This window comes from Oncorhynchus masou, unplaced genomic scaffold (assembly GCF_036934945.1).
Source record: "Oncorhynchus masou masou isolate Uvic2021 unplaced genomic scaffold, UVic_Omas_1.1 unplaced_scaffold_1820, whole genome shotgun sequence".
In the NCBI taxonomy this organism is placed as follows: Eukaryota; Metazoa; Chordata; class Actinopteri; order Salmoniformes; family Salmonidae; genus Oncorhynchus; species Oncorhynchus masou.
In genome coordinates this window covers 79038-92500 of record NW_027008335.1, presented here as the reverse complement: position 1 = coordinate 92500, position 13463 = coordinate 79038, and the positions used below count along the sequence as shown (strand labels likewise).

Sequence of the window (13463 nt, the reverse complement as noted above, 5' to 3'; positions counted from 1 at the left end):
TGTGCATGTTGGTGTGTGTGTGTGATGTCAGAAGGTGAATTCACCAATTTGTAAGTCGCTCTGGATAAGAGCGTCTGCTAAATGACGTAAATGTAAATGTAAATGTATGTTGGCGTGTCTGCGAGTGTGTGCATGTTGGTGTGTGTGTGTGTGTGATGGTTGACTGCTGCATTGTTGTCTGTAGGAGCAGCAGAAAGCAGAGCTTGTATCTAGACGTGTCTCTACCCTGGAGGAGGTCGCTAGCAGAACCAGACAGCTGAGAGATTTGCTACAGCAACACGGTCTCACTGGGCCCTCCACACACCACACTGACCACCTGAAGGTATGGGGCTGTTTCTCTCTGTGCGTCTACTAAACAGATACCGTGTGTGTGTGTGCTGTACACTAAACAGATACCGTGTGTGTGTGTGTGCTGTACACAGACGGTACGAACACATTACTGTGTATCCTGTCCTTCCTGTAGGCCCTCTACGAGAGCTGTGATAGGCTCAGACCCAACCTTTTCCGATTGGCCAGCGACACCGTCGACGATGACGAAGCTTTAGGTAATTCATCTACGTTTATTATTTAGTGTCTATGTATCCAGATCTACGTTGATCATTTAGTGTCTATGTATCCATATCTACGTTGATCATTTAGTCTCTATGTATCCATATCTACGTTGATCATTTAGTTTCTATGTATCCAGATCTACATTGGTCATTTAGTTTCTATGTATCCAGATCTACATTGGTCATTTAGTCTCTATGTATCCAGATCTACATTGGTCATTTAGTCTCTATGTATCCAGATCTACATTGGTCATTTAGTCTCTATGTATCCAGATCTACATTGGTCATTTAGTCTCTATGTATCCAGATCTACGTTGATCATTTAGTCTCTATGTATCCAGATCTACATTGGTCATTTAGTCTCTATGTATCCAGATCTACATTGGTCATTTAGTCTCTATGTATCCAGATAATCTGGGATCTATTCACACAACTAAACGTGTCCTATTAGCAAAGATGATTCCTCAGTAGAACTCTGAATCAATAGTCACCATGACTATTCTGAGTGCCGGAGCGTTCTGTCTTATCAATCAATTGGTCAGAGATATTTTATAAAGACATTTTTACATCAGCAGTTGTCACAAAGTTCTTCACAGATATTCTGCCATGAAACCCCAAAGAGTAAGCAATGCTGTAGCATGGAAAAACTCCCTAGAAAGGCCAGAACCTAGGAAGAAACCTAGAGAGGAACCAGGCTCTGGGGGGTGGCCAGTCTTCTGGCTGTACCGGGTAGAGAGGAACCAGGCTCTGGGGGGTGGCCAGTCTTCTGGCTGTACCGGGTAGAGAGGAACCAGGCTCTGGGGGGTGGCCAGTCTTCTGGCTGTACCGGGTAGAGAGGAACCAGGCTCTGGGGGGAGGCCAGTCTTCTGGCTATACCGGGTAGAGAGGAACCAGGCTCTGGGGGGTGGCCAGTCTTCTGGCTGTACCGGGTAGAGAGGCACCAGGCTCTGGGGGGTGGCCAGTCTTCTGGCTGTACCGGGTAGAGAGGTACCAGGCTCTGGGGGGTGGCCAGTCTTCTGGCTGTACCGGATAGAGAGGAACCAGGCTCTGGGGGGAGGCCAGTCTTCTGGCTGTAGCGGGTAGAGAGGAACCAGGCTCTGGGGGGAGGCCAGTCTTCTGGCTGTACCGGATAGAGAGGAACCAGGCTGGGTGTGACCCAATGCTCTAACTGCTAGCTAGGTTACTGACCCAATGCTCTAACTGCTAGCTAGACTACTGACCCAACATGAAAGACAACAATGAACAGAACATAAAATACAATAAATATGGCAGCAGGTAGCCTAGCTAGCAGTTAGAGCATTGGGTCAGTAACCTAGCTAGCAGTTAGAGCATTGGGTCAGTAGTCTAGCTAGCAGTTAGAGCATTGGGTCAGTAGCCTAGCTAGCAGTTAGACCATTGGGTGCTCTAACTGCTAGCTAGGTTACTTACCCAGATGCTCTACCTGCTAGCTAGACTACTGACCCAATGCTCTAACTGCTAGCTAGACTATCTGCTGGTTACTGACCCAATGCTCTAACTGCTAGCTCGACTACTGACCCAATGCTCTAACTGATAGCTAGGCTACTGACCCAATGCTCTAACTGCTAGCTAGGCTACTGACCCAATGGTCAAACTGCTAGCTTGGTTACTGACCCAATGGTCTTACTGCTAGCTAGGCTACTGACCCAATGCTCTAACTGCTAGCTAGGTTACTGACCCAATGCTCTAACTGCTAGCTAGGTTACTGACCCAATGCTCTAACTGCTTGCTAGGTTACTGACCCAATGCTCTAACTGCTAGCTAGACTACCTGCTGGTTACTGACCCAAACCTAACAGGGTGTACAGGTCTCCTAACAGGGTGTACAGGTCTGCTAGCTAGGTTACTGACCCAATGCTCTAACTGCTAGCTAGACTACTGACCCAATGCTCTAACTGCTAGCTAGGTTACACACCCAATGCCCTAACTGCTAGCTAGGTTACACACCCAATGCTCTAACTGCTAGCTAGACTACTGACCCAATGCTCTAACTGCTAGCTAGGCTACTGACCCAATGCTCTAACTGCTAGCTAGACTAGGTGCTGGTTACGGACCCAATGCTCTAACTGCTAGCTAGACTACTGACCCAATGCTCTAACTGCTAGCTAGGCTACCTGCTGGTTACTGACCCAATGCTCTAACTGCTAGCTAGACTACTGACCCAATGCTCTAACTGCTAGCTAGGCTACCTGCTGGTTACTGACCCAATGCTCTAACTGCTAGCTAGACTACCTGCTGGTTACTGACCCAAACCTAACAGGGTGTACAGATCTCCTAACAGGGTGTACAGGTCTGCTAGCTAGACTACTGACCCAATGCTCTAACTGCTAGCTAGACTACTGACCCAATGCTCTAACTGCTAGCTAGACTACTGACCCAATGCTCTGACCCAATGCTCTAACTGCTAGCTAGACTACTGACCCAATGCTCTAACTGCTAGCTAGACTACTGACCCAATGCTCTAACTGCTAGCTAGACTACTGACCCAATGCTCTAACTGCTAGCTAGACTACCTGCTGGTTACTGACCCAATGCTCTAACTGCTAGCTAGACTACTGACCCAATGCTCTAACTGCTAGCTAGACTACCTGCTGGTTACTGACCCAATGCTCTAACTGCTAGCTAGACTACTGACCCAATGATCTAACTGCTAGCTAGGCTACTGACCCAATGCTCTAACTGCTAGCTAGACTACTGACCCAATGATCTAACTGCTAGCTAGGCTACTGACCCAATGCTCTAACTGCTAGCTAGACTACTGACCCAATGCTCTAACTGCTAGCTAGACTACTGACCCAATGCTCTAACTGCTAGCTAGACTACCCGCTGCCATATTTATTGTAATTTTATGTTCTGTTCATTGTTGTCTTTCATGTTGTGTTCCTTCCATTCCAGCTCAGATCCTGCGGGCCAATGATGAGCTGACCCTGGTGGTCAACATGTATAAAGACATGATGGGGGGGAGAGAGAGCAACAGGATGAGAGGAGGAGGAGGTGGAGAGCGCTCCATACACAACGGTACATCTGTCTGGCTCCTCCTCTACACCACTCATACATCCTCTACACCACTCATACATCCTCTACACCACTCATACATCCTCTACACCACTCATACATCCTCTACACCACTCATACATCCTCTACACCACTCATACATCCTCTACACCACTCATACATCCTCTACACCACTCATACATCCTCTACACCACTCATACATTCTCTACACCACTCATACATTCTCTACACCACTCATACATTCTCTACACCACTCATACATTCTCTACACCACTCATACATTCTCTACGCCACTCATACATTCTCTACGCCACTCATACATCCTCTACACCACTCATACATCCTCTACACCACTCATACATCCTCTACACCACTCATACATCCTCTACACCACTCATACATCCTCTACACCACTCATACATCCTCTACACCACTCATACATTCTCTACACCACTCATACATTGTACAGGTCTCCTAACAGGGTGGACAGGTCTCCTAACAGGGTGTACAGGTCTCCTAACAGGGTGGACAGGTCTAGTAACAGGGTGTACAGGTCTAGTAACAGGGTGTACAGGTCTCCTAACAGGGTGTCCAGGTCTCCTAACAGGGTGGACAGGTCTAGTAACAGGGTGTACAGGTCTAGTAACAGGGTGTACAGGTCTCCTAACAGGGTGTACAGGTCTCCTAACAGGGTGTACAGGTCTAGTAACAGGGTGTACAGGTCTAGTAACAGGGTGGACAGGTCTCCTAACAGGGTGTCCAGGTCTCCTAACAGGGTGGACAGGTCGCCTAACAGGGTGTACAGGTCTAGTAACAGGGTGTACAGGTCTAGTAACAGGGTGGACAGGTCTCCTAACAGGGTGTACAGGTCTCCTAACAGGGTGGACAGGTCTAGTAACAGGGTGGACAGGTCTCCTAACAGCGTGTACAGGTCTAGTAACAGGGTGTACAGGTCTAGTAACAGGGTGTACAGGTCTCCTAACAGGGTGTACAGGTCTCCTAACAGGGTGTACAGGTCTCCTAACAGGGTGTACAGGTCTAGTAACAGGGTGTACAGGTCTAGTAACAGGGTGTACAGGTCTCCTAACAGGGTGTACAGGTCTCCTAACAGGGTGTACAGGTCTCCTAACAGGGTGTACAGGTCTCCTAACAGGGTGTACAGGTCTAGTAACAGGGTGGACAGGTCTCCTAACAGGGTGTACAGGTCTAGTAACAGGGTGTACAGGTCTCCTAACAGGGTGTACAGGTCTCCTAACAGGGTGTACAGGTCTACTAACAGGGTGTACAGGTCTCCTAACAGGGTGTACAGGTCTAGTAACAGGGTGTACAGGTCTCCTAACAGGGTGTACAGGTCTCCTAACAGGGTGTACAGGTCTAGTAACAGGGTGTACAGGTCTCCTAACAGGGTGTACAGGTCTCCTAACAGGGTGTACAGGTCTCCTAACAGGGTGTACAGGTCTCCTAACAGGGTGGACAGGTCTCCTAACAGGGTGTACAGGTCTCCTAACAGGGTGTACAGGTCTCCTAACAGGGTGGACAGGTCTCCTAACAGGGTGTACAGGTCTAGTAACAGGGTGGACAGGTCTCCTAACAGGGTGTACAGGTCTCCTAACAGGGTGTACAGGTCTCCTAACAGGGTGGACAGGTCTAGTAACAGGGTGTACAGGTCTAGTAACAGGGTGTACAGGTCTAGTAACAGGGTGTACAGGTCTCCTAACAGGGTGTACAGGTCTAGTAACAGGGTGGACAGGTCTCCTAACAGGGTGTACAGGTCTCCTAACAGGGTGTACAGGTCTAGTAACAGGGTGTACAGGTCTAGTAACAGGGTGTACAGGTCTAGTAACAGGGTGTACAGGTCTAGTAACAGGGTGTACAGGTCTAGTAACAGGGTGTACAGGTCTCCTAACAGGGTGTACAGGTCTCCTAACAGGGTGTACAGGTCTAGTAACAGGGTGTACAGGTCTAGTAACAGGGTGTACAGGTCTCCTAACAGGGTGTACAGGTCTCCTAACAGGGTGGACAGGTCTCCTAACAGGGTGTACAGGTCTAGTAACAGGGTGTACAGGTCTCCTAACAGGGTGTACAGGTCTCCTAACAGGGTGTACAGGTCTAGTAACAGGGTGTACAGGTCTAGTAACAGGGTGGACAGGTCTAGTAACAGGGTGTACAGGTCTCCTAACAGGGTGTACAGGTCTAGTAACAGGGTGTACAGGTCTGTGTGTTCTGTGTTCTGTTCTAGTGTTGTCTTTATCCCTAGGACAGAGAACCTACCTGTGTGTTCTAGTGTTCTGTGTTCTGTTCTAGTGTTGTCTCTATCCCTAGGACAGAGAACCTACCTGTGTGTTCTAGTGTTCTGTGTTCTGTGTTCTGTTCTAGTGTTGTCTCTATCCCTAGGACTGAGAACCTACCTGTGTGTTCTCGTGTTCTGTTCTAGTGTTGTAGTGTGACATCATAGAAGACGTGTTGTTTCAGTGTGAATCTCAGTGGTTGTATTTTCATATAGTCTCCATCCACAGGTCCCAGCAGCCCCAGAGAGATAAAGAGTTACCATCTAATAGACCTGTCAGCCCTGGACTCTCCACAGACACATAGACCACCTTCTGAAGACACGTCTTCCTCCGTCTCACCTCCCCACCACGTCTCCTCCTCCCTGTCCTTCTCCCCCTCCTCTACCCCCCAGCCTCGGCTTGGCACCCCTCCTCCCTCCTCTTCCTCTCCCTCCTCCTCTCCTCTCGCCCGTCAACGGCTCAACAGTACTCCCCTATCTCTAATCGATCTGGACGTGACAGGTTCGTACAGGTTCTGTTTCTTTAGAACGTCCCCCCCCTCCTGTTGATGTGGATGTTTCTGCTGTGATGTCTTCATGATCCAGATGTGTTGTGGAACAGTCTTCTCTTCCTGTATCTGGACTGTCGTGGTGTTTGTGTTGACGTGTAACAGGGATCTTCTTTATTCAGGGCTGGATAAACCAGCATCGTCTCAGAGCCAGAGCAGCACGTACTACCATGAACTACTCCAGGTACCAGTTACCCCTGCATGCGCCCCAAATGGCACCCTATTCCCTACATAGTGCACTAGATTTGACCAGAATGGCACCCTATTCCCTATATAGTGCACTAGATTTGACCAGAATGGCACCTTATTCCCTACATAGTGCACTACTTTTGACCAGAATGGCACCCTATTCCCTACATAGTGCACCACTTTTGACCAGAATGGCACTCTATTCCCTACATAGTGCACTAGATTTGACCAGAATGGCACTCTATTCCCTACATAGTGCACTAGATTTGACCAGAATGGCACTCTATTCCCTACATAGTGCACTAGATTTGACCAGAATGGCACCCTATTCCCTACATAGTGCACTACTTTTGACCAGAATGGCACCCTATTCCCTACATAGTGCACTACTTTTGACCAGAATGGCACCCTATTCCCTACATAGTGCACTACTTTTGACCAGAATGGCACCCTATTCCCTACATAGTGCACTACTTTTGACCAGAATGGCACCCTATTCCCTACATAGTGCACTACTTTTGACCAGAATGGCACCCTATTCCCTACATAGTGCACTACTTTTGACCAGAATGGCACCCTATTCCCTACATAGTGCACTACTTTTGACCAGAATGGCACCCTATTCCCTACATAGTGCACTACTTTTGACCAGAATGTCACCCTATTCCCTACATAGTGCACTACTTTTGACCAGAATGGCACCCTATTCCCTACATAGTGCACTAGATTTGACCAGAATGGCACCCTATTCCCTACATAGTGCACTACTTTTGACCAGGGCCCAAGGGGTTCACAACAACACCAGATCATATTTACACTTATTTGTTCCTCTTCAACACAGATACCTATTCTCCACCCCCCCCTCTTTATTTCAGATGAGAGGAGGAGAGGAGAACACAGGGAGAGACCATTCCCTGACCACGTGGGGGTGTGGAGGGAGAGACCACCTACTGGTGGCCCGGGGTTGCGGCAGTGACTCGTCAAATGGAACTGACTGGTGAGGGATGGATGGATGGATGGATGGATTGAGAAAGAGGGCGAGATACATAGTTACCGTGACGACTCAATCTTTTCTTCTTCCTGTCAGGGCGTGCCTTCAGAATCGTCCAATTGTGATGTCAGGACCACCATCAAACTCACAGAGTCAGCCAATGACAGAGTCAGGATCTCCAGTGAAATCGGAGAGTTTCAATCTCCCAGAATCCTTAGCAGAGATCCACGTCCCGCTGGAATCCATTAAACCAAGTAAGGCTGTGTCCTAAAATGGCACCCTATTCCCTATAGAGTGCACTGTTTTTAACCAGAGGTAACTGATAAAAGGGAACCATTTGGAACACAGCCCTAGTTTTTGTCCTTTTCTTAAGCTCTTTTAAACACAGTAATACCCAGAATAGGGCTGTGTCCCAAATTGCATCCTAATTCCTTTATAGTGCACTTCTCTTGACCAGAGCCCTATGGGCGCACTATATAAGGAGCCATTTTGGATGCCCACTAGGAGTTAGTGTTCAAATCAATTCAAATGTATTTATGTAGCCCTTCGTACATCAGCTGATATCTCAAAGTGCTGTACAGAAACCCAGCCGAATACCCCAAACAGCAAGCAATGCAGGTGTAGAAGCACGGTGGCCAGGAAAAACTCCCTAGAAAGGCCAAAACCTAGGAAGACAGCCTGGTTCCTCTCTAGGTATGTGGGGTGGCCAGTCCTCCTCTGGCTGTGCCAGTCATTCATGTTAATGGATACCTCTGGTCATCTGTTCTCTGTAAGTCATTCATGTTAATGGATACCTCTGGTCATCTGTTCTCTGTAGTCATTCATGTTAATGGATACCTCTGGTCATCTGTTCTCTGTAAGTCATTCATGTTAATGGATACCTCTGGTCATCTGTTCTCTGTAGTCATTCATGTTAATGGATACCTCTGGTCATCTGTTCTCTGTAGTCATTCATGTTAATGGATACCTCTGGTCATCTGTTCTCTGTAGTCATTCATGTTAATGGATACCTCTGGTCATCTGTTCTCTGTAGTCATTCATGTTAATGGATACCTCTGGTCATCTGTTCTCTGTAGTCATTCATGTTAATGGATACCTCTGGTCATCTGTTCTCTGTAGTCATTCATGTTAATGGATACCTCTGGTCATCTGTTCTCTGTAGTCATTCATGTTAATGGATACCTCTGGTGTTTTCTATTTCAAGTCATCTGTTCTCTGTTGGCACGTCTGAGGTGTTCATTTCCTGAATGTCTCCGATAGGTCGATTGGAACCAATCACGGTGTTCGACCAGAATGGCGTCCATGTTTCCCTCCATTTTGCCAAAGACCCGCCCCCGGGACACCCTAACGTTGCTGTGGTTATCGTCTCCACGGTGAACTCCTCCGCACTTCCTGTTAAAGACATCCTGTTTCAGGCTGCGGTTCCCAAGGTAACAGACAAATGCCCAAATATGGACAAGACATTTTTAAACTCCGACATTTTCTAACTTTAAACAATCTCTCTCCTTGTCTAATGAATCCTTTGTTTCCATCAATGACTCGTTGACTGATTGAATGACTGACTCTCAGGGTTCCCACGGGTCCTTGAATTTGAGGGAATTGGGCCTGGAAAGTCCTTGAAAAGTCCTTGAATTTGATGTTTAATTAAGAAGGTGTGGGAACCCTGGACTGATTGATTCATTGATTGAGTCATTGACTGAATGACTGGCTGACTGAATGACTGTCTGGTTGACTGAATGACTGGCTGACTGAATGACTGGTTGACTGAATGACTGGTTGACTGAATGACCGTCTGGTTGACTGAATGACTGGTTGACTGAATGACTGGCTGACTGAATGACTGGCTGACTGAATGACTGGCTGACTGAATGACTGGCTGACTGAATGACTGTGGTTGACTGAATGACTGTGGTTGACTGAATGACTGGCTGACTGAATGACTGGTTGACTGAATGACTGGTTGACTGAATGACTGGTTGACTGAATGACTGGCTGACTGAATGACTGTCTGGTTGACTGAATGACTGGCTGACTGAATGACTGGCTGACTGAATGACTGGCTGACTGAATGACTGGCTGACTGAATGACTGGCTGACTGAATGACTGGCTGACTGAATGACTGGCTGACTGAATGACTGGTTGACTGAATGACTGGCTGACTGAATGACTGGCTGACTGAATGACTGTCTGACTGAATGACTGGCTGACTGAATGACTGTCTGGTTGAATGACTGGCTGACTGAATGACTGGCTGACTGAATGACTGGCTGACTGAATGACTGGCTGACTGAATGACTGGCTGACTGAATGACTGGTTGACTGAATGACTGGCTGACTGAATGACTGGCTGACTGAATGACTGGCTGACTGAATGACTGGCTGACTGAATGACTGGTTGACTGAATGACTGGCTGACTGAATGACTGGCTGACTGAATGACTGGCTGACTGAATGACTGGCTGACTGAATGACTGGCTGACTGAATGACTGTGGTTGACTGAATGACTGGCTGACTGAATGACTGTCTGACTGAATGACTGGCTGACTGAATGACTGGCTGACTGAATGACTGGCTGACTGAATGACTGGCTGACTGAATGACTGGCTGGCTCACTGGCTAGCCGACTGATCTCCCTGTCTGTCCTCCAGACCATGACAGTGAAGCTCCAGCCGTCTTCAAGGAATGACCTCCCCTCCTACAACCCTCTGCTGCCCCCTGCTGCCCTCTCACAGATACTGCTCCTCTCCAACCCACACAGGGTGAGTCTACTGCTCAACCTGACACACTGGAAACACAGAGATTGTTTTGTTACCGTCAGACCTGTGACTCGGCCGACATTCATTCATAAGGCTCATCATTGTCAACCATGTGTCTGTTAAAGGCAGTCTCCCTGGCGTCCGTATTGAGGGTGAAAGCTGCGGATGATATCTCCAGAGTTTATTCACTGTCAATGTCAAGTGCCGTGGCTTGTTGACAATGTGCCTTTGATGGAATGGTGGTGACTTGTGTGTTCTCTCTCTCCAGCGTTAGGTGTGTTTGATAGAATGGTGATGGTTTGTGTGTTCTCTCTCTCCAGTGTTAGGTGTGTTTGATTAGAATGGTGATGGTTTGTGTGTTATCTCCCTCCAGCGTCAGTGTGTTTGATAGAATGGTGATGGTTTGTGTGTTCTCTCCCTCCAGTGTTAGGTGTGTTTGATTAGAATGGTGATGGTTTGTGTGTTATCTCCCTCCAGCGTCAGTGTGTTTGATAGAATGGTGATGGTTTGTGTGTTATCTCCCTCTAGCGTCTGTTATCTCCCTCCAGCGTTAGGTGTGTTTGATAGAATGGTGATGGTTTGTGTGTTATCTCCCTCCCAGCGTCAGGTGTGTTTGATAGAATGGTGATGGTTTGTGTGTTCTCTCTCTCCCTCGTCTGTTATCTCCCTCCAGCGTTAGGTGTGTTTGATTAGAATGGTGATGGTTTGTGTGTTATCTCCCTCTAGCGTCTGTTATCTCCCTCCAGCGTTAGGTGTGTTTGATTAGAATGGTGATGGTTTGTGTGTTCTCTCTCTCCAGCATTAGATGTGTTTGATTAGAATGGTGATGGTTTGTGTGTTATCTCCCTCTAGGGTCTGTTATCTCCCTCTAGCGTCAGTGTGTTTGATAGAATGGTGATGGTTTGTGTGTTCTCTTAGGTGTGTTTGATTTAGAATGGTGATGGTTTGTGTGTTATCCCTCCAGCGTAAGGTACGTCTGCGCTACAAGCTGACCCTGGTCCACGGTGATGGAGAGCAGAGCCTCAGTGAGATGGGAGAGGTGGAGGACTTCCCTGACTGGGTTTCCTGGATGGGCCTCTGATCTGAGAGAACCCTGCATGGAATTCTAGAACCTGAGAGAGAGAGAGACATTCTAGAACCTGAGAGAGAGAGACATTCTAGAACCTGAGAGAGAGAGAGACATTCTAGAACCTGACAGAGAAATATTCTGGTACCTGATAGAGAAAGGTTCTGCAGCATAATGTGGAACCCTCTGCGATTGCTGCCTTGACCGCCATGATGTCATGTAGTTGGTCATGTGATCTGTGATGCGTGTGTATTTACTTTTGATATGCGGTCTTCCTTGGAGGTTCTTAAAAACTGATATTTATTTAGTATTTGAAGTAGGCTCTGGGAGACCAGTCTAGTGTTAGGTGTGGGTGTGTCCATTTGTGTGTTCTTGTGTTTGTCTGATTGACCCGGCTTTGTCAACTCGGTGCCAAATGACCCACCTGGGTTACGTTTCTCCACCTTTTTATACCAAACTAAACCAGGTGAACCAGGTGCCTCTGCTACTGACCTGTTGTTCACCCTCTGATTGATTGATTGATGCCTCTGATACGACACTCTGAAATCTGTGATCAATAAAACATAGAATGCTGTTCTTATCTGGAAGTCTTCTTCATTCAGGATTAGAACCTGTAACCTTCTGGTCCCTATCCCAGTTCCTAGTCCACAAGATTAGAACCTGTGACCTGGTCCCTATCCCAGTTCCTAGTCCACAAGATTAGAACCTGTAACCTTCTGGTCCCTATCCCAGTTCCTAGTCCACAAGATTAGAACCTGTAACCTTCTGGTCCCTATCCCAGTTCCTAGTCCACAAGATTAGAACCTGTAACCTTCTGGTCCCTATCCCAGTTCCTAGTCCACAAGATTAGAACCTGTAACCTGGTCCCTATCCCAGTTCCTAGTCCACAAGATTAGAACCTGTAACCTGGTCCCTATCCCAGTTCCTAGTCCACAAGATTAGAACCTGTAACCTGGTCCCTATCCCAGTTCCTAGTCCACAAGATTAGAACCTGTAACCTTCTGGTCCCTATCCCAGTTCCTAGTCCACAAGATTAGAACCTGTAACCTGGTCCCTATCCCAGTTCCTAGTCTACAAGATTAGAACCTGTAACCTTCTGGTCCCTATCCCAGTTCCTAGTCCACAAGATTAGAACCTGTAACCTGGTCCCTATCCCAGTTCCTAGTCCACAATATTAGAACCTGTAACCTGGTCCCTATCCCAGTTCCTAGTCCACAAGATTAGAACCTGTAACCTGGTCCCTATCCCAGTTCCTAGTCCACAAGATTAGAACCTGTAACCTTCTGGTCCCTATCCCAGTTCCTAGTCCACAAGATTAGAACCTGTAACCTGGTCCCTATCCCAGTTCCTAGTCCACAATATTAGAACCTGTAACCTGGTCCCTATCCCAGTTCCTAGTCCACAATATTAGAACCTGTAACCTTCTGGTCCCTATCTCAGTTCCTAGTCCACTGCACTAGCAGGGGGGAAAGCACCAGTCAATGACTCATTTAGAACGTCAGTAGATTAGAAAGTTGATCAGTTCAAGTTGAAAAACAAAAGTCACAACTGGGATTCAACCTGTCAACCTTATGGGTCACAACCCTTCAACCTGTCAACCATGTGGGTCACAACCCTTCAAACTGTCAACCATGTGGGTCACAACCCTTCAACCTGTCAACCATGTGGGTCACAACCCTTCAAACTGTCAACCATGTGGGTCACAACCCTTCAACCTGTCGACCTTATGGGTCACAACCCTTCAACCTGTCAACCATGTGGGTCACAACCCTTCAACCTGTCAACCATGTGGGTCACAACCCTTCAAACTGTCAACCTTATGGGTCACAACCCTTCAAACTGTCAACCTTATGGGTCACAACCCGTGTGTAAATGCCCTCCATCCTACCACCCGTAAGACATGTTCCTATTTGACTCTCCCTGCAGTATAAACCTCGCACACTGGCCTGTCACAAAGCTCCGCCCACGGAGCTTTTTCATCCAATCAAATTCATCCCTGACTGGATTTGCCAATGGACTCTCCTTCCTCCCCGACGTGTTG

The 13463-nt window shown here is 47.6% G+C and overlaps 1 protein-coding gene across 1 annotated transcript in view; it reads left to right on the top strand.

Moving 5' to 3' along the window:
• The window catches only part of LOC135532328 (ADP-ribosylation factor-binding protein GGA2-like), a gene marked incomplete at its 5' end in the record, with an annotated part of 24821 nt that extends 12819 nt beyond the window's left edge, over window positions 1-12002 (top strand). The window contains 10 exons of the mRNA XM_064959895.1: window positions 185-322; window positions 464-545; window positions 3464-3586; window positions 6100-6372; window positions 6541-6602; window positions 7483-7604; window positions 7695-7852; window positions 8859-9028; window positions 10249-10359; window positions 11321-12002. Coding sequence (XP_064815967.1) covers window positions 185-322; window positions 464-545; window positions 3464-3586; window positions 6100-6372; window positions 6541-6602; window positions 7483-7604; window positions 7695-7852; window positions 8859-9028; window positions 10249-10359; window positions 11321-11437 — 1356 coding nt within the window. The remainder of the gene's footprint in view (window positions 1-184; window positions 323-463; window positions 546-3463; window positions 3587-6099; window positions 6373-6540; window positions 6603-7482; window positions 7605-7694; window positions 7853-8858; window positions 9029-10248; window positions 10360-11320) is intronic.
• Between the last annotated feature and the right edge of the window lie 1461 nt (window positions 12003-13463).